At 35.0% G+C, this 20837-nt stretch overlaps 2 protein-coding genes across 7 annotated transcripts in view; one reads left to right on the top strand and one right to left on the bottom strand.

Moving 5' to 3' along the window:
• LOC148305471 (inositol-trisphosphate 3-kinase B-like) overlaps window positions 1–3285 on the top strand; it is a 109006-nt gene extending 105721 nt beyond the window's left edge. For all 6 annotated transcript variants that reach the window (XM_088266643.1, XM_088266644.1, XM_088266647.1 and 3 more), the window contains one exon: window positions 637–3285. In XM_088266643.1, coding sequence (XP_088122769.1) covers window positions 637–999 — 363 coding nt within the window. In that variant the 3' untranslated portion in view covers window positions 1000–3285. The remainder of the gene's footprint in view (window positions 1–636) is intronic.
• Window positions 3286–7388: 4103 nt separating this feature from the next.
• On the bottom strand, window positions 7389–20561 carry LOC148305470 (open rectifier potassium channel protein 1-like; the record flags this gene model as incomplete). The annotated part of the gene is made up of 5 exons (XM_088266648.1): window positions 7389–8750; window positions 9443–9702; window positions 10994–11234; window positions 18752–18873; window positions 20385–20561. Coding segments are annotated over 5 exons (2162 nt in total), but the record flags the coding sequence as incomplete, so codon positions are not given.
• Window positions 20562–20837: the final 276 nt, after the last annotated feature.

The following is a 20837-nucleotide window of genomic DNA, read 5'->3' as shown; positions in this document are numbered from 1 at the left end:
ATAAGGGTTTTATTATTATTTTATTATATTATTGTTTTATTTGACCAGTGACCCGGTTCCATCATAACTGACATCATCTTACCAGTTTGATATTGGTAACAACGAAATCCGGTCACTAGTAAAATAAAATAAAAATATGAAAAACTTTATAGTTGTAGTTTTACTATATAAATTAATTTTATTTATTTATTACAATGATTGTTGAGGATTAACAATCATTAAACTCTAAACATTTATGTTTAATAAGTGAAGAAATAGAAAGCAATATGACAATATGTATTTATTATAGAACATACCCGCACTGTCCCAGGATTCAAACCCGTATCCTCTAATGTCAGTCGGGTGCTTTGTTCCTTAAGCTATATTATCCAATCAGAGATTTTTGATAAGTGCATTTTGTAAATGAAAATTATTTATATGTTTTTCTAAAATATATATTTTTTAAACTCTTGAAAGTAAGTATTGCTTAATCTGACATTCATTTTGACTGCTATTATCACATTATCCTCAAAAATGGGAAAATGAGTTGCTAAAATAAAACACAAAAATTTGAAGGAATACTCAGATACTGAAAATTTCGTCTATTTAAAATTTGAATAAATATTTATTTATACTTGGTTCTATTTGTTGTTTCAGGATGGGTATATCGAGCGGTTAAAACAAATAAAAGCAAGCATGGAGGCATCTGACTTCTTCAAATCCCACGAAATCATCGGCAGCTCTCTGCTATTTGTGCACGACAAGCGCAAATCCTCAATCTGGCTCATCGACTTCGCCAAGACCGTGAAACTGCCCGAGCACATCAGCATCGACCACAGCTCCAAGTGGACCGTGGGCAACCACGAGGACGGCTACCTCATCGGCCTGCAGAACCTGGTGTCCATCTTCACGACCATCCGGGAGGACATGGACAAGGAAGCGGCCGAGGCCATGCTGCTACCCACGGACAACAACCCCCCGCAGAGTGAAAACTTGCCCAAAGACTTGGACGAGACATGATGACGCGAGTCCGAAAAATACTTTGAAAAAGTCAGGAGTACAGTGACGGATTTAGATCACACACGGTGATTGAAGTCATGACGCATTACTCTAACACGGCATTTACATGAGGACAATTGCGATGCCATTCCACTGAGACATTACAAGGAAAAAAAGTACATCCAAGATGTCATGTTCACATACAAGCCGTTAGCGTAGACAATTTGTTTACGTTGCCAGTGATTTCGATATTGCCAGTAAGGATATTTTGAAAATATTGCATTTATGGCTGTAAAGTTTATTAAAAAAATGTATAAGTCTGATGTTGATGATTATTGCAATTATCCAATAAGTTATTTCAACCTCATAACCCTTGCTTATACATTAGCAGTGTATAAGCACGAACCGGAAGCGCAGGATAACCTCGCCTTCTTTTATATAATAATCGAGTAAACTCCATGTCAATTCGATGCAGTAGGGCGCTAAGAGTGTTGATGGAGATCAAATACAACATAATCATTTCATAATCTGTGGTGATTGATGTCAGACGCCAGACCTATGAAGAATGAACAGCTAGTTGGCTTGTAATGAATAAACATATCAATTATTGGCTCTGACTTTTTGGATTGTCTGCAGTCTCGAAAACATTTCATTGTCTCGGAATACCTATTTACATGAGTCCATTTTTGGCTCGGCTTAGTGGAATGTCTTAATAATTATCCTCGTGTAAACGCCGCATAAGGCTGGATTCACACCGAGACTGCTTTTTGTTTACTGTTAGTTTTTTTAATCAAGCAAGTCACATGATTATGGTTGGCAAATCAGATCAAATAAAAAACGAACAGGAAGTGATTGCAAGTTTTGAAACTGAACCCACTTTTTGAGTATAAAATATATTTTGACAGTAGCGATCTATTCACCGCTGCCATCTTTTATACAAATAGTATTATTATTTATAATATATATTGTTATCTAGCCTTGTAAATATGTAAACTGTAATGCCCCGCTATGCAATTTGCATAGTATATTTTAGTTCTGATTATTATTATTTTTTTATTATTGTATATATAGAGTGAAAGGAATTTTGAATTATTTGATTGGTCTTATGATTGACGGTATTTATTATTATTGACAATATACTAATGGGTTACATGTGTGCATTTTTCATTTAATATAAGTGAGTATTTCTTGGCTAACCAGTTTAATTAAAAATCCACCCTAAATGCAGGTTAAATGGTTAAATGTATCTTCATTCCCTGTATTCAACCCTCATAAATTTATTCATAAATGTTATATTAATATAATTATAATTTTTTTACTTTTATTTAATATTCTGACCAATATTGGGTTGAAATAATGGATACAATATACAAAAAGAGAGATAGCATCATTTGATGTTTGATGGGTACATTAGTTTAGTTTTTTTATATTGAAATTAACCATCAAATATAATTTATATTCATTTGCTTATATTTATAGAAATTTTCTCTATAGTCTTAAACTAAGTTTATTAAATTCACATGGTATATGTATTCCAATGCACAGAAAATGCAACATTTTGAGTGTCAAATTGTAAAGAAACAAAATGAAGACTATTTACCATTCACTTTCTGAATTAATTGCGTCTGTTTTTATTTTATATTATTTCTGAAATCAACTGTAAAAATGACATGATTTAGTAAGTTGTGTTTTAATTCTAAAACCTTAGATGTACATCTACCTGTATAGTTGGAAACAAATTTGACTTCGAAAATAACTATTGTTTCAAAATGGATATTTAAATTTTACTTACTTTAAAATATATTCAGTTTCACTTAGACATAGGCGATTGAATTAAAAAACTGAATTTAATGGTAACTTGTTTGAAACAAGTCATTGCCTAGTTTGTTTTTTATTTCATTTGATCGATTAAACCTTGTCACGCGAATCGGTACAAAAATTTTGTTATATATTTCTAGCTTCTGATATATTTGACATCAAAAACTTAAACTGGAAATAAATATAAAGTGAGAAAGAGTAACAAATACTTTCTCAATCGAAAATTAAAACAGTCACCCATCAGTCGCACCTCTAGTTTCAGTTCTCTATAGAGAAATGAAATTTTAAAAAATAATTCAAATTTGTCTTCTATTATAAAAGCTCACTAAATACCATGCATGTGGCCCATTAGTAAATAAGAAAATTAGTTTGTAAGTGAATTTTGAGAAATATAGACTCACCTAGAGTTCAATAAGATGAAGCTTTATTTAGCTAATAATAATAATTTTATACTAAGAAGTCTACACATTACTAATGTAAACAGATTACTTTTCAACATTAAAAAAAAAGAAATGAAACTGCCTTTTTCCTAACCCTTTTACCCGATGACAAACATTTTGTTTTTAAATACCCATTATTTATTTTTCATGACTCAAAAGAATATAAGTAACAGACCTTTTACATAATAAATTATCCTTTTGGCTTTTGAATAAGCCGAGATACTTATAACATTACATATGCTTCGATCCTTTCCAGAGCTGGCATTATAGCGAAAACATACTGCGTTTACATTCATTCAAACCCTTATCCGCACCCAAATGGTGCATAGGGCACTGCATCATATAATCGCAGTGTTATCTTGATCGTAAACACATGAAGGAAAGGTGATCAGCCCTTCGCTTTAGGTACCAGTCCAGGGTAATATTGAATAAATATTAGAGTGAAAAATCACTTATATTTATTTGACCCCCCTTGGGAATCGAACCCGGGACCTCCAGAATGGTAGCCGAGCGTGCTGACCATTACACTATGGAGGCGAACAATAACTATACATAGTGTAGATAACTTCAAAACTTGACTAGCATTTTTACTAGGTATTTTTCACTCTCAAACATAAGTACTTAAGTTACTATGATGTCATGGAGCAAAATCAAGATGCAGATATACATATTCCACCCGATGATATAGCCACCCCAAGATAATTATACCTCATTGAATGAAGAGTAAACCACGTTTTAAACTAAAAACCAATTCAATCTGAAAACTCTGTCCTGAGTATTGTTGTGCCTATGGCGGTAACGTAACGGCTTGTATGGGTATTTTCAATGTTTTGTGTAAGCGTAGACAAGGAATCTAAACATGAAAAAATAGGATATCTGTTATTTTTCGCCAAAGTTTTTTATTGAGGTTTGAATCTTGGATACTGGCTGGCAAAACACTGTTGTTCTCAAACATATGAATATATGAGTGCCGCGTACTGCTGTTCAGTTCACTAAGGGACTTATAGACACATCACTCACTCCTTTCAAGAACGTCATTAATCAAAAATCGTCAATTTTCAGTTGTGCATGTTTTCGGAATGCCCAGAAAATGTACCATATTCCAGCAAATGAGGCATATTTTTAATTTAATATTTACCCGCTACAGAGCAGAAAGTGTTGTTTTTGCATTTCAAAGAAAAGGTATTATTTTATTAAATATACTAAATATTTTTCATATGGAGAAAAAACCTTCAGATTTTACCTAAACAGATCTGTTGCACAGTATAAAGCTTAATAAGTGGCTTGGTATTTATTTTTAATACATTGCATTATATTTTCAAACGTTCTCCTGAAAAATCAAGTTTTTTTTATTTATGACGTTCTTGAAAGGAGTGAGCAACATGTGAGGATTGCAGTGATCATGTTAATGGATTTGATCTAATTTCTTCTTTCTTGTATTAACACATTGTTTTCGGGCGGTTTTTTCAACAACCTAATTATTCAACCCTAATTATACTCAAATAGTCTGCTGCCCGACCCTCAGTATACTAATCACTGATAACTAAGTAACTGCAAACCCAATTCCGATCTGTGGAATGTCTTTTAGTGTCTTAACCTCCCTACCTTCGGGTTATTTTCAGGCATATTTTTTATAAACAAGCAAAAAAATCATAACGTTTGTTGTCACAAAATATTGTCAGGTATGAAACCTGACAAAAATTTGTCAGTGTATCCGGTACGCATTAAATATTTTTGAACAGATATCTTTTCTCAAATGGTATCACGTACGTTCGTATGTGTAGGGCGGTTAATGCTCTACCAAAAGTGAGCAAATAGAAAGCTTATAAGCGTCTTTAAGACGCTTTTAAGCATTCGTGACATCATGCTGTGCTTCCCTTCACTAAGGATGGTAAAACAAAGTAAAAAGGGTTAACATTGAAATGGTATTAAAGTAAGAATTACAAAAACAAAACATTTAATGACTGAAATCTACACCCGCCTGAAAATAAATATTACAAAAAATACATATAATTTTTTAAACTATAAAACATAGAAAATATATTCCTGTTTTGACATAAAACACTGACACATCATGACGTATGGAATCGAAAGAAGAACGGACACCGTTGTCACAAAAAATGCCCTTAGAGTGTCAAAAATGAAGACTCCAAGAAGCATATCAGGCAAGAGTCTTCGAGATAATAAAAATAAACAAAATAAGAAACGCCAGGATCAGGGAAATATGCGAGATCGAAGATGTCGTTAGGTGGGGAAGGCAACGAAGGAGACAATGGTATGCGCATGTGAGGAGAATGGAACCAACCAGACTCCCCCACATCGCACTGTACGGCCAACTCTATGGTAGACGACTCTCGGGCAGACCACCAAAGAGATGGGTCGATAGCTGGGAACCGACATCGCAGGAGGCCAATCCCTCTTAAAAACAGGCCACAAGGCCTACAACAAGATGAAGAAGAAGAAGAAGAGACAAAAAACACCATACAATGATTACTATGGTGCCCTTTATTCTGTGGAATCTCTCATTATCTGATGGAGTGCCCTTTGCACCACTGGAAGGGGACAAGGGATAAAGGAACAAATAAATCGATCAAGCAATTTGACCACTCTTTATACAGTTCATTAGTAAAAATAAATGAAATTAATGATTTAGAAGTTTCTGTTACGTATTTATTTATTTTATTTTCAATTATTTTGTACAAATGTTGATTATACTACTTGAGAACTAGCAATTCTTTCCATATTTTTTGTTATTTAGGGATTTGTAACAAACGAAGTAATATCCAAACATCACTTATTAGTTCTTTCCAGAGTTCTTCAGATGTCTTCTTCTTTTAACAAAGAATCCCTAATCTAAATATCAAAGTTTGGTCAAAATTGTGCCATGTATTTAGATCTTAAAAAAGTTTAACTTCTAATGCACAAATTTCTCACGCATATTTCTTTTTCAACCTTCTGATGCATTGACTAAATTTTGCTACTTAATTCTAAACACAGACAAAGAGACATAATATAAATAAATAATCTGACAAATTATTGCTACATATGGCTACATAATCACAATTTAATTGGTTCTTTTAAATATGAATAAATTACCTAAATAGTATTTCTAATATTTCCAAAAATTCCCGTAACATTTCCATTCGACGTTCGAGCACTCATTTTGAGATATAAAAAAGCTAACATACTTTAAAATTTAAATAAAAAGAAATAAATATTTCTAATTTTGGATAATTTATAAAGCGCCATTTTCATAACATACTAACTCAAGGGCGATTGTTGATATTTTTGGATTTTTTAAATTATTTTGAATTTTTACTTGTTTACGAGTGATTTTGTTATGGTTGTCGAGAGTTTAGACTGTTAATTAATAATAAAACATTTATTTAAACTTAGGGGTATTGCAACTCAGAATCAAATATACTATACTCCATTTGATGAAAACCATAATTTAAAATCAGTTTTATTATTGAAATTTTTATTTTTATGTTCAAAATCATTATTTTATAAAGATAAAAATTACTAATACGCCATAAAAAAGCTTATTCGTCATTAGTTCTGGAGTTCTTCACATTCGATTTGCACAGACCTTAAGCTAGGTCTCATATTCAATACATTTTTAGAAACTTTTAGGTTTCATTACCCTTTTTAGATTGTAAACTAAATCTACTGTAATATCAATTTCAAATAATTAGTACCATAAACCATAGTATCTACAGTTAATAAGTACATCTACGAATACATAAAACGGTGAACTTAAAAATAACACAAAAATGTTTATTCGCGATCAAAGTTTTTTTTATATATAAGTTTATATTATTCAAGCCACTTGGATGGCTTGACTTTGGCCAATGTCAGTCTGTACATGACGGATTCTTCAGTTCTTTGAACACGTTGCGCGTAGCAATGAGGATAGCCTGGAACAACTGGTTGTGATCGGTAGCCTGGAGGGGAAGAGAGGGAGAGGAAGATCCCCACACGATGTACCGATCAAGTTAAGCCAGCATTAGGCATCTCGGTGGTTGGAGCGCTACGTGCAGCGCAGTCAAGGGATAACTGGAGAAGAGTCATTGCAAAGACAATGGTCATAACCCTCAGTAATGAGGAATAAGACAAAGAAGAAGAATTATATATGAATGTGCTAAATATAATTTACGAATCCATGGAATGCGATCTGCCCAAATCGTCTATTTGAATATCCGTGAGACTCTCGTATCTCGTGCGTTCTGCGGGGCCGCTCTCGGAGATGCTCGGTGGGAACCGAGGGCGTCGAGGGCGCGGCGAGGGCGAAGGCAGAGGGGACGCGGCGCCCCACAGGGATTGGCGGCGCGGGGCTGCGAGCCGCCGGCGGGGGCCCTCCACGGCCGAGTAGGGCGGTGGCTGCAGGAGAGACCCACGCCGCTGCGAAGGCGAGTAGGCGGCGCTCGGCATCAAGGACGCGCGGCGCCGTGCCAGCGCAGGGATGGCCGTCGACTGACGCCGAGTCCCTACATTCCCAGGACCTTGAAATATAGAAAACCGTCTCTCCCGGGGACTCCCAGAAGGTTGTACTAACATCGGAGGAGTTCCCTGTTTTGGAGGAGTCAGACTCGCGGTTCCCATCTTCCTCCTTGGCTGAGACGGGGATCCAGCGTGTAGCGCCTCCAGGGCTCTGATCAAATCGGCAACCGTCGTTTGCTCTAAAACGTCCGCACTCTCCAATGGTAAAGAAATTCGACTCAGTCTTCCACCTCTCGTGTTGTTCAGGTACTGCTGTTGAGAAGCAGCCGGTATCGGCGCCATGCTCACCCTTCCTCTTGATGTTCTTTTCAAATAATCCTCGGGAGTCATTCTATCCGAAGTCAGCGCCATTATCCTATCCTTTTCGTCGTCCGTCAGCGTTGGAGTCTGTTTCTTAAACGGATTCAATTTAGACAGCAGATTTTTCGGAGAACCTGACTGATCGGAAAATACTGAAATACTTTGTCGCGAGATTGTCGATATATTGGGCACTGATAGTTTGGAATTTCGCGTCTTCATGACGTTCAACCTCAGGTTGGAACCGTTCCAATCTCCATTGGGGAACTTGTCGTCTTGCAACGTCACGGGTACTCCGATTTCGCTGACTGCTCTCGTTCTGAAGATAGGAGGAGGTTGGGCGTATATCCTCTCGCCGGCTATGCTCCACGTCGAGCTGGCCTTCTCGCTGGCGAGGATTTCCTCATCGCTGAATCCGTGGAAGCCCTCTTCCATGAAGCTATCATCTTCGTTCTGTAAAGTGCCGAGAGCATCCACGACTCTAGCGAGAAGTTCCGCCGGCTGTACCATGCTAGTTGGAGCGAAGGTCTTCTGCCTGTCAATAGCGAGAAGGTCGCTATCAGATTGCACTCTCTGCAAGTCTGTCGGGCCGAAGGCTTCCGACATGGCTCTGCGTCGTGCCACGCGAGGGGTAGTGCTCTGGGAGTACAGAGATAGAGAGGGACAGCTGGAACTGCGGTGTAGCCTTGGAGGAGGAGTCTCATCATTGTACACGGGCTGTAACATGAAACAAGAGTTTTATTTTAATATCCCAGAAGTGAGACAACCTATAATACATACATACTCTATTTAAAGGGCATGTTTGGAATTGGTTTAGAACAACAGTTGACGTATTATAAGTTTATTAAAGATCTGCTCGCAACAACTATGAAATTTCTGCATATTTTCGTTTAAATACACACACACGATTCATAGAGTAGGTAAACCAGTAGAACAACACACAAGGTTCATTAAAATATGTATATTATACATAAAAATATACATACAGTAGAAAAAACTCATTCGTAATTTGTTCATTTTAACAATTCGTAATTTATATGTGTCACAACTTGACCGTCATTGTAAGCCCTGGGATGCACACACTTCCTTATAATATTCTTTTGTATAAAAAAACGATACATGTTTCATCTCAAGTTGTGCGATAAGACACGATAAACATGCACATATCATATACAATAAGCATACACCGGCAATACAATAAATAATAAAAAATTATCGAATAAAAACTAAATCAGATAACTCATTCTCTCCAAGCACAAGAGCTTGTCTCTTTTTTGGGAAGATACCACGTAAAATATATTTAACCCTAGTAATATTGTTTAGATATATAACAAAAATTGTAAAAAAATTTAAATACTAAGTTACTAATAAAAATACATTTAAAAAATATTAAAAAATAAAAAATTTACCTTGAACCTCATCATGTAAACTTCGTTGAGTATCTTCCTCAGGTAGCTGACATCCTTGGTGACCCCGTGCCATATCTTGGTGTGTGTTTCCTTCAGATTCTGCGCCACCTTGTGCTCCAGTTCCTGCATCCTCTTGGAGCGGAGTCCCTGGGTGAGGAATCCGATGACCATCACCAAGTAGCCCAGGCCGAAGGTTATCCAGAATATGAGGAAGATCTTATAGGCCCAGAAGTAAGGCCCATACCCTTTATCCGTAATACCTGTAAGTTAAACTTTGTATATGAGTATATCTGCAACTTCTAACTATAGCAGTGATGAGACGTCATCACAAGATCGGCTGTCCAAACTTAAAACACAGTAAGGGACATTTTTTTGTAGTGTGTTTTTTTTGCATTTTTGGACTTAGTAGAATCTACTTAGTCCAAAAATGCAAAAAAAAAACGTACTACAAAAAAAATGTTCCTTACTGTGTTTTGAGTTTGGACAGCCGAGATGTGGTGTGGGTATATTAAATTTTTGAAAAAGAAACATTTAAATTGGATACAATGTTCAAAAGAAAGTAGGCAGTTGACAAAAATTGATGAGGCAATTGGACATAAAGATCTATCAGATTTTTTTTCAATTCAAACCCTTATCCGCACCCCAATGTTGCATAGGGCACTGCATTATATAAACACAGTGTTATCTTGATCGTTAACACACGAAGGAAAGGTGATCAGCCCTCCGCTTAAGGCGCTAGTCCAGGATAATATTGAATAAATATTAGAGTGAAAAAATCACTTACATTTATTTGACCCCCCTGGGAATTGAACCCGGGACCTCTTGATTGATATAAGATATTGAATCCATTATTTCTCTTGTATTGTTTACCTTATTCATTTATTATTAACTATACACATCCACTATCATTTTTAAGGCATAAAAATGATAGTGGATGTGTAAAATTGAATGTAAAATAATATAAAATATAATTAACTAAATATACTATAAATCGTTGTACATAACCGGCAAGAATTTTCTAAAGCGACTAATAAATATTTAAAAAGTAAAATTGAAACAGTATCGTGGCACTGACTGTTTTAATTGATTTAAAAATCAGAAACGGTATTTGAAAACCTAATATAAAATTGTGGCTATAAAATTTCAAATATAATTACAATATATTCTATTTTATTCACAAAATTATACCATGCTCTGACTGTGCAAATATATACTTCCAAAAAATACAACTAATGTAGTTAAATTGTTTTGAGAAATTACAAGTTTTGCTGAAAAAATTTTACATTTTTGGCTTTCTGGATGAAATCAAGTGTGACATTCGGATTATGTTATTTCGTATTTTATTTGACCTTTTGTTGGTAACAGATTTTAAAAAAATTATTTAATATTAATTGATTTTCAATCACCAATTCACATCATAAATAGCACAAAACATGCACCACTTCATCATCATACCCTACCCATAACCTAACACAGTATGTTCATGTCAAAAGTCAGGTCGACTAAGATGAATAGTAACATCATGACAGAAACATGTTTCATAGGACTTACCTGCGACATAGTCTCCAAAACCTATTGTTGTGAGGGTTACGAAGGCGTAGTAGACAGCCAAGGTGTAGTCCCAGCCCTCGAATATGACAAAGAGAAAGGCAGGCAGGAAAATGAAGAACAGGATCCCAGGAATGAGGTACAGAGCAATCTGTCCCACCAGGCCAATTCGACGGAACTGGTAGTCGATGTTGGAGCCTGATGAAGGATTTTTATTCTTGTATCTGGTGTAGAGACCACGGAACTATAACAAGAAAATTGTGTTTGTTAGATTGGAGTTGTATTGGTTTCAGCTTCTTCTTTTGAGCGTGTCATGTCAGGTCCCTCTGACGTCGACTTTCACTTGAGAGTGATTATCCTTGTCTTGGGCAGCTCTAAACAGTGCCTCGACGGTCTTGATTCCCGTCTAATCTCATATATTCCGGAGCAAGGAGATCTGTCTTCTACATATACTTCTTCGACCTTATATTTTGACTTTTATAACAAGGTACAATAGCTCGTACTTCTCTCCTCTAAGCACATGCCCCAGATAGGACACCATCCAGACCTTGATACCAGTCAGCAACTGTCCCTGCTCTTGCTCTTTGGAGCATATTTGCGTTGCTGACCATATCAGTCCATAGAATGCGTAGCATTCTACGATGTAGCCACATTTCGAATGCCTCTAATCAGTTCATAATGCTGATCTTGAGGATCCACAATTCAACTTCGTATAGAAGTACTGATAAGAAATATAAGTAAATAAAAAACTAAATAAAATTTTAAGCCAAAAAATAAAATCCTATTCTTTTCTTGAATGTTTTTCGCAGATACTTTGACACACCCGCCTCAGCAGCAGTAAGATCTTTTAAAGGAAAAACGGAGAAAAAGGGACGCTGGAGGCAGGGGTCAAGTAGGCCAGGATTAATTGAAACTCTATGACACTTCAATTTTCATCTATTTATATTTGAAACACAACAACAAAAAAACCCACCAGTATAACCTTAAAACTAGACACTCTTAAAAACTAATTGTCCTTTATATATAACTTAACCTACACTAAACATAATTATAACTGACTTAATTAACGCTTAAAAATTACCTTATATCTAAACCACTTAATGTCACATCGACGACACTAACACTCGCGGGGCGGCGTCGGCAGGACGACGCGGCCAAGGTTTCCTGGAGACAGGCCCGCGGAAGGGGCCGTGCGCGAGGCCGCGAAAGTGGCCCAACACGTGGGCGGTGTGACATCCCTTGTGCTGATGAGGCGGCCGGCGGGAGAGAGAAGAGCGGCGATCACGTCGAGGCGCTGGGCGTAATCCGCGTATCGAAGAGGAAATACCGGATGACTCGCCCCAGGTCACCTACGTGATGCGCTGCGGAGCGTCCTCCTGACGGTCCGCAAGAGGCCGGCAATCAGCCACAATGATGCACCGCCCCGTTGTCACTTCACAACATTCACTTACACTTGACAACTTAGTTTAGTTTAGTTTGAACAACAACAACAATTTAATTTTATTTTAACTTTACCTCCCCGGTTTCAAACCGGGGAGCTCACGAAGCAACACGTCCAGCCGCAAGGGGCTAAGGACACCGACTTTTTATTTAAACTTAGCCTCCCTGGTTTAAAACCGGGGAGCTCACGAGGCAACACGTCCGGCCGCAAGGGGCTCCGAACGCCGACTTTTTGCAATCGGGCCCGAGGATCGTCTCTGGGCTGAGGGCCATAAAAACGCCTAGAGGAAGGGGAAGATAGTTGCCAGGTCGACCCCTGGCATGGAAATTTCCATCCGTCTGGCTCGACCCCGTGGGTCCTTTACAGACAATGGCCCGATACCTGAGCTGACCGTGACTTCAAGCTTCAGGTATATTCGTTGCAATTCGTTAAACAATATTTATTTAAAAAAATAATAATTTGCTTTTATCTTTATCGCAACTGAATTTTCGGCCAGACTAAAAATGCCACACATCAACTTTATGGCACATTTTATAAACTTTATAAAATTAAACAACTTTGTTTTAACCACTCTTTTTATTTTTTTATTAGTACACTTTAACCAACCGGTTTCGACAAGAACCCTGTCATCATCAGGGTTTATTAAATTCTAAAACATTAAAATACTCATAGTTAATTACATTCCCTTACCAAATCAAAATCATATTCCGTTATTTATCCTATTTATATTTTCTCCGTCCAAAATATATTCTCTTAAATAATACGTTGCTACCTCAAAGCCGGCTCCTTTTTTAAGTCTAGACGTAACAAATCACCAATAACATGATAACTATATTAAAACATATTTAATAAATCAATAAAACATCAAAGATATAATATTTACGATAGTGATCAGATCGCAATCAATTATTTTAACTTATTTTTTTTTAATTAACGAAAAAGTTTTCTTAGAAACAGAACCATGTGATCTGAAGATACTGATTTACCATAGTCATAACTTTCAATATTCAAAATATGTTTATTTAAGAACACGATATGCACTGATTTTATAATTGAAAAATAATGTTTTAATCAACATGTAAGTATGGCATTAAATTAACAGTATGATGTAGGATATGAATGACGAATTACGTCATTCGTCATATTTGTCATGAAATATACAACTAAGACTTACATGGATTTTATTTTTTTCGGATAATTGATGCATTACCAAAAACATATATTTAAAAAAAATAAAAAAAATATTGTTAATGAAGATATAATACTACAGAAGATATTATAGTTGATATTTTATTACGTATTTTATTTAAAATCAAAAAATTAAAATTCCCATGAGTCTTATATAAAACTCGTTTTGGGGCAATTACATAGTTACAAATTTATACATTTGTACAGACCCTCATACATATGTACAAATAAAAACACATATCGCTCACTCCTTTCAAGAACGTCATAAATCAAAAATCGTTAATTTTCAGCTGTGCGTGTTTTCGGAATGCCCAGAAAATGTACTATATCCCAGCAAAAGAGGCATATTTTTAACTTAATATTTACCCGCTACAGGGCAGAAAGTGTTGTTTTTGCATTTTGAAGAAAAGATATTATTTAATTATTTTTTTAAATATACTTAATATTTTTCAAATGGAGAAAAAACCTTCAGGTTTTACCTAAAAAGATTTGTTGCACAATAAAAAGTTCAATAAGTTGCTTGATATTTATTTTTAATACATTGCATTATATTATTAAACTTTAAAAACGTTCTCCTGAAAAATCAAGTTTTTTGATTTATGACGTTCTTGAAAGGAGTGAGCGATATGTACATACAAGTATATATATATATTCTTCATGTTATTTTTTTTGACATCTCAACAAAGATGAAGAAGAATATGAAAGTCTGGGCATTAACAGGGCTGACGACCGTCATAGGCTGGTTTAAGTGTAAATGTTTATGTTTTGTGATTAAGACACATTCTATAGTTGTTTAAAAACGTTTGATATAATAACCAAAACATCAATCAAAAAATATTCAAATATGTGTTAAGTAGTAAAATTAATTAATGTGTGAAGTAATTATTAAATATTGATTATAGAGTCTTCAAATTTAATCAATTGATATGACATCTTGTCAACTTAATTAAGCAATAATATGAGACAAATCGGTTCTAAAATCAGCCAGCTTATCATCAATAAGATAGTATTAGCCATTTTATATCATTATGGAAAACAAAATATTATTTCACACGTAAAACAAAATATTTTTCTAGGGATGGAAAGATTGATAAAGACATAGAAAGGAGAGTGAATGCTGGGAACAGGGTGAATGGTGCACTAAAATCAGTTTTAGCAAATAAAAACCTATCAGCGGAAGCTAAACTGGCAGTACACAATGGAGTTCTGGTTCCAACCCTTATGTATGGAAGCGAAGCATGGAGTTGGCAAAAGAAGGATGAAAGCAGTCGAAATGCGATCCCTCAGACGAATGTGTGGCTAAACGATGTTTGATAGATGTTCGAATGATGAAATAAGGAAAGAATGTAAGGCTGAGATAAGCATTATCGATAAAATTAAGAAAGGTGTGTTGAGATGGTTTGGACATGTGGAGCGTATGAGTGAAGAAAGAACGGTTAAAAAAATTTATGGAGCGAATGTAGTTGGAAAAAGAAGCAGAGGACGACCGAGGAAAACTTGGCACAATCAGGTATGTCAAATACTTGAAAGCGGCCGGGTCAGGAGTCGTAATAATCGTCGGGTATGTATGAGGAGATGCATGAATGTAGAAGAGGCAAAGAATATTTGCAAAGACAGAGTGGTGTGGCGTTCGATTCTTTCTGCCTACACCTGCGGGGAAGCGGCGTGATGGTTAGTTAGTTAGTTAAATATTATTTCTCTATGATATTTATACATATTACTTCTTATTGCAGTTTATTTATTAAGAATATACTTAGAACATTTTGAGTGTGTCCAAATACTTGTTCACAAATCTGGATATCTCCAATTATAAATTAATTAACTGGTCAAATTATAAGCTAAAATAATAAAAATGAAAATGATATTTTCTGGCGTTTCTCATATGTGTGATTATAATCCATAATTCGGACCTCATATACTAATATAAGAGTTTCTGCTCAATAAAAAGCTTATTTTCATGTCACCAATAGACGTCTCTAGTGAAGTTCTAGTGATTCAAGAACAATGTTTGGAATTTGATCATATATAAAGAACTTTCAAGAATTTGAGTATTGTGGTTGTCAATAATGGGTTATTTTTTACATTTTTATGTGACATCTCAACATGTATGAAGAAGAACAAGAAAAGTCTGGGCATTTACAGGGCTAACGACCGTCATAGGCTGGTTTAAATAATGCACACATGTAACATTCACCAATTCTACCCATGATTGACAACCACACTACTTAAATTATTAAAACTTCTAGACAACATTTTGAGTGTGTCCAAATACTTGTCTACAAATCTGGATTATCTCCAATTATAGGAGTTATCTTTTGACATCTCATCAAAGATCAAGAAGAATATGGTAGTCTGGAATATGTTACCTGTGTGTAAAGTGATCACTTAAACCCGCCTATGACTATAATTGGCTTGCTTAACATATATCTTTTAGTGTTTTGTTTTACATATGTTGCTGTTGTTAACCCTAATAAATAAATAAATAAAAAACAAATAAAAAACTTTGTTTTGTCAAAAATTACTATGTACTCATTATTTCATAGCAAAATGCTCCAATTGCGAAAGTATGTTATATTGCGTCGATACATCGCTCACTCCTTTCAAGAACGTCATAAATCAAAAAACTTGATTTTTCAGGAGAACGTTTTTAATGTTTAAAAATATTACACAATGTATTAAAAATAAATATCAAGCCACTTATTGAACTTTTTACTGTGCAACAGATATTTTTAGGTAAAACCTAATTTTTTTTCTCCATTTGAAAAATATTTGGTATGTTTAAAAAAAAATTAACAATACATTTTCTTCAAAATGCAAAAAAAAACTTTTTTGCCCTGTAGCGGGTATATATTATGTTAAAAATATGCCTCTTTTTCTGGGATATGGTACATTATTTGGGCATTCCGAAAACATGTATAACTAAAAATTATCGATTTTTGGTTTATGACGTTCTTGAAAGGAGTGAGCGACATGTACCCGAACATAATAAAAACTGAGTGTCTTATCTGAAAGATTTACAAAAATACTATAATAGTATTAGTGTTACCAATTCTTAAAATTCTCCAGATTGATTTCGTATCGTATAAAGTGTAAATCACTTCAAAGATATAAACGTTATATAAAAGTTATCTGGATCTACGAGTGCCTACCTGGCGGAGATGTTATTTTCTAAGTGCCTACCTATAATCTTATCATAGTAAGTGTTCTTATATTAATGATTGTATTTAATGATTGTTTTGAAATAAAAGCCAAAATTATTATTGTCTAGATCAGGCATGTCAAACTCGAGGCCTGAGAATATTTTTTTGCAGTCCTCGGATACCCGCGGTTATATTTTTCATTTATTTAAATTCTTCATTGAAATCATTTTTTTGTACGGGAACATATCGCTCACTCCTTTCAACAACGTCATATATAAAAAAAACTTGATTTTTTAGGAGATCGTTTTTATAGTTTAAGAATAAAATAAAATGTATTAAAAATAAATCAAGTCATCATTGAACTTCTTACTGTGCAACAGAACTTTATAGGTAAAACCTGAAGGTTTTTTTACTCCATTTGAAAAGTATTTAGTATATTTAATCAAATAATTAAACAATACCTTTTCTTCAAAATGCAAAAACAACACTTTCTGCCCTGTGCGGGTAAATATTAAGTTAAAAATATGCCGCTTTTGCTGGGATATAGTACACTTTCTGGGCATTCCGAAAAAATACGAAACTGAAAATTGACGATTTTTAATATAATATGACGTTGTTGGAAGGAGTGAGCGATATGATATTCATTTACAAAATCATTGAGTTGGATATACTGTACCTCACGTGACTGTCTTTCATAATAAATTATTCACTAAAGTAAGATAAAAATAAAAATGAGGTTTTATGATTTTTTGGTGGGGCCCACCGGGGTACCGAAAATACTTTGTGCGGCCCTTGGTGTCTTTTGAGTTAGACACCTCTGGTCTAGATGGTGTTATAATATTCTGATTTCACATTTGTTTTGACGGATGAACAACAACTTCTTTCTGACTTAAGCTGATTAGTAGCTGATTTTCTTTTTAAAACTTTTCACAACCTCAATTTAAAGGAACTGATGATAAACACTATCCTTCGCTTCATTGCTCTTTATGCAAGATAAGGATGAAATTAGTAATAGCAAATAAAACCATTTCAACGAAAACAAAACTGACAGTGCACATTTAAGTCCTGGTTCCAACGCTAATATATGGAAGTGAAGCATAGAGTTGGCAAAATAAGGATGAAAGTAGACTGAATGCAGTCGAAATGCGAGCTCTTATGAATGTAGGCCAAAAAGATTTATGATATATGATCGAATGGTGACATAAGGAAATAATGCAAGGCTGAGATAAGCATTATCGATAAAATTAGAAAGGTGTGTTAAGATGGTTTAGGCATGTGAATCATATGAGTGAAGAAAGAACATTAAAACGTATTTACGAGGCGAATGTGGTTAGTAACAGAAGCAGAGGAAGACAGAAAAAAAACTTGACATGATCAAGTATTTCAAATACTTAGGCGTAGTCTTAGAATGTTCTTCTTCTTCTTCTTCTTTTTTTAGGACTAAGTCCTGTCATTCTCCGGTCCGCTCCTGGGAGGTGGAAGATCAGCTATCTCTCCATGGTTTAGGTGGTCTTCCTGGGGGTCTGATCCCGCTTATGCTGCTGTCCGCTGCTATCCTCACCACTCGATCCGAACTCGCTCTTCCCACATGATTTCTCCAGAAACTTCTTCTTTCTCTTCCCCATCGCACAACATCTTCAACATCGCAGATTTTTCTTATTTCAGAGTTTCTAACTCTGTCGCGAAGTGTTAGGCCTGCAATGGGTCGTAGAGTCTTCATTTCGGATGTCCTAAGAAGGCTTTTGGTGTCAGCTCTTGTTTCCGTGCCGCATGTTAAGATCGGTCTTACGCAGGTGAGGCTTAGAATGTTATGGTATATTATGGTCTGAAATTCGTGGTATAAGAAGTACATAAATACGAAGATTGTTTGCAAAGACAGATCGGTGTTGCGCTCTATTCTCTCTGCCTACTCTTCCGGTGAGGCGGCATGTTTAATAGTTTTATAAAATTTGATTTAAAAGTATGTTTGTTAATAGAAAATACCGTTCTTACCGTGGAGCCAAAGTAAAATCCGAGATTTGCGAACAGTATTCCATTCATCGGGACACCAAAGATTGCATAGAATATCATCAGGATTCGTCCCAGTGATGTGGTGGGCGCCAAATTTCCATATCCTGCAAAATGGGTGATTCAGTTTAAGGATGAGATCTCAAAAATACAAATTCAGAACGCGACCGGTTGCGCGAGAAGCCAGACGAGCTGTCTGCACACATTTTTTATGGAATATATGTATATTGGAAATAATTTTTTTTATGAATATATCGTAGTCGTACAGGAGAAAGTGACCAACTAACAAAACGAAAAAAGTTCAGGATGGCCATTTAATATTTAAGTTATGGAGGTTCAAAGAAAATTAAGTTGCGGGCCATCGATTATCCCGCCTTCATACTTTTGTTTAAAAAAAATTGTTATCTTTTTATAGATGAAGAAGAATATGGATGTCTCAGGCTGGTTTTAGTTATCACTTTTTACACTTAAATTTCGACTTATGCAGCTTTTCACATGTTGTTTAATAATGAGGCAGAATGCATCATAACGCGTGTTACGATAAATTTCAAGAAATAGTGGTATTTACCGAGTGAAATTTAAATTAACAACGATAGTTAATAATATATTTAAATATATAGATATTACTACAAAGTAACTGCCGTATCAATTAATGAAAATAAATTTCATTTAATTTTTTCTCAGTTTTCTTTCTTTCTCTTCTTTCTCACTTTCCTCAGTTTTTACTCACACTTTTTTACCATATTTACAACATTTTGAGTGTGTCCAATTACTTGTTCACAAAATCTGGATTATCTCCAATTACAGGAGTTATTTTCATGTTATTTTTGACATCCCATCAAAGATGAAGAAGAATATGGAAGTCTGGGCATTTACGGGGCTGACGACCGTCATAGGCTGGTTTAAGTAATCACTTTACACACGTGTAACATTCACCAATTCTACCCATGATTGACAACCACACTACTCAAATTCTTGGAAGTTCTATATACATGATCCAATTTCGAAACTTTGTTCTGGAATCACTAGAATTTCACTAAAGACATCTATTGATGAGATGAAAATAAGCTTTTTATTGAGCAGAAACTCTGTTATTAATATGTGAGGTATCCTGGTTTATATTCACATACATGAGAAACGCCAGAAAATATCATTTTCATATTTATTTTATTAGCTTATAATTTGACCAGTTAAAATTATTTATAATTGGAGAAAATCCAGATTTGTGAACAAGTATTTGGACACACTCGAAACGTTGAGTATATTCTTAATAAATAAACTGCAATAAGAAGTAATATGTATAAATATCATACAGAAATAATAATATATTGAATACATGAGAAACGCCAGAAAACATGATTTTGATTTGTATTATTTTGTTATTTATTATTTATTTATTTTATTATATCTTTAGTTTATTATTCTTGTTCACAAATCTGGATTATCAGATAATCCAGATTTGTGAACAACTATTTGGACACACTCAAAATGTTGTAAAGAAATTTAAAGTATTTCAAGATATCCATGGTTTCCTATTTTTACTTCTGGTTATCACTTGACCAAGCCTTGGATTTGTGTGGAGAAGTATTTCTGACTTTTAAGTAAAAGGAAGTATCACCTATTGTGCTGACGACGGTGTAGGAGAAGAAGAAGGAGTGGTAGAAGTCCCACACTGGAGCCACTTCCTCTGCTTCTGTTATGTTGGTCATCTCCTTCCCGCAGTACTGCGCCAACTTCCCGATGATGTCCTGCTGCGCTGTGTTGTCATGCGGACGATAGTACTTAAGGATTAGTCCTGGAAAACACATATAAGTATTATTGTCTCTTCCAAATGGGTTTATTTTATATTCCACTCAATTTCAATATATTGATGACACAGCTTGGCCTAGGCAACGAATAGACATTGTCTTATATTTAACCCTTTCCGGTCCATAAAAAACATTTAAAAAATTCCATCAGGTCCACAATAGATTTACAGCACAGGGTAAAACAATACATCCAATTTTTTAAAAAAATAAAACTACACTAGTGTTAAAAAATTATTTTTATTTTGAATGTATACAATCTTGTC

This window comes from Brachycentrus maculatus, unplaced genomic scaffold, assembly GCF_059751285.1.
Source record: "Brachycentrus maculatus isolate JH-2025_06_01 unplaced genomic scaffold, ASM5975128v1 h1tg000273l, whole genome shotgun sequence".
Lineage (NCBI taxonomy): Eukaryota > Metazoa > Arthropoda > Insecta > Trichoptera > Brachycentridae > Brachycentrus > Brachycentrus maculatus.
Note: the sequence above shows the minus strand (reverse complement) of the source record. Positions and strands in the feature narration are given on the sequence as shown.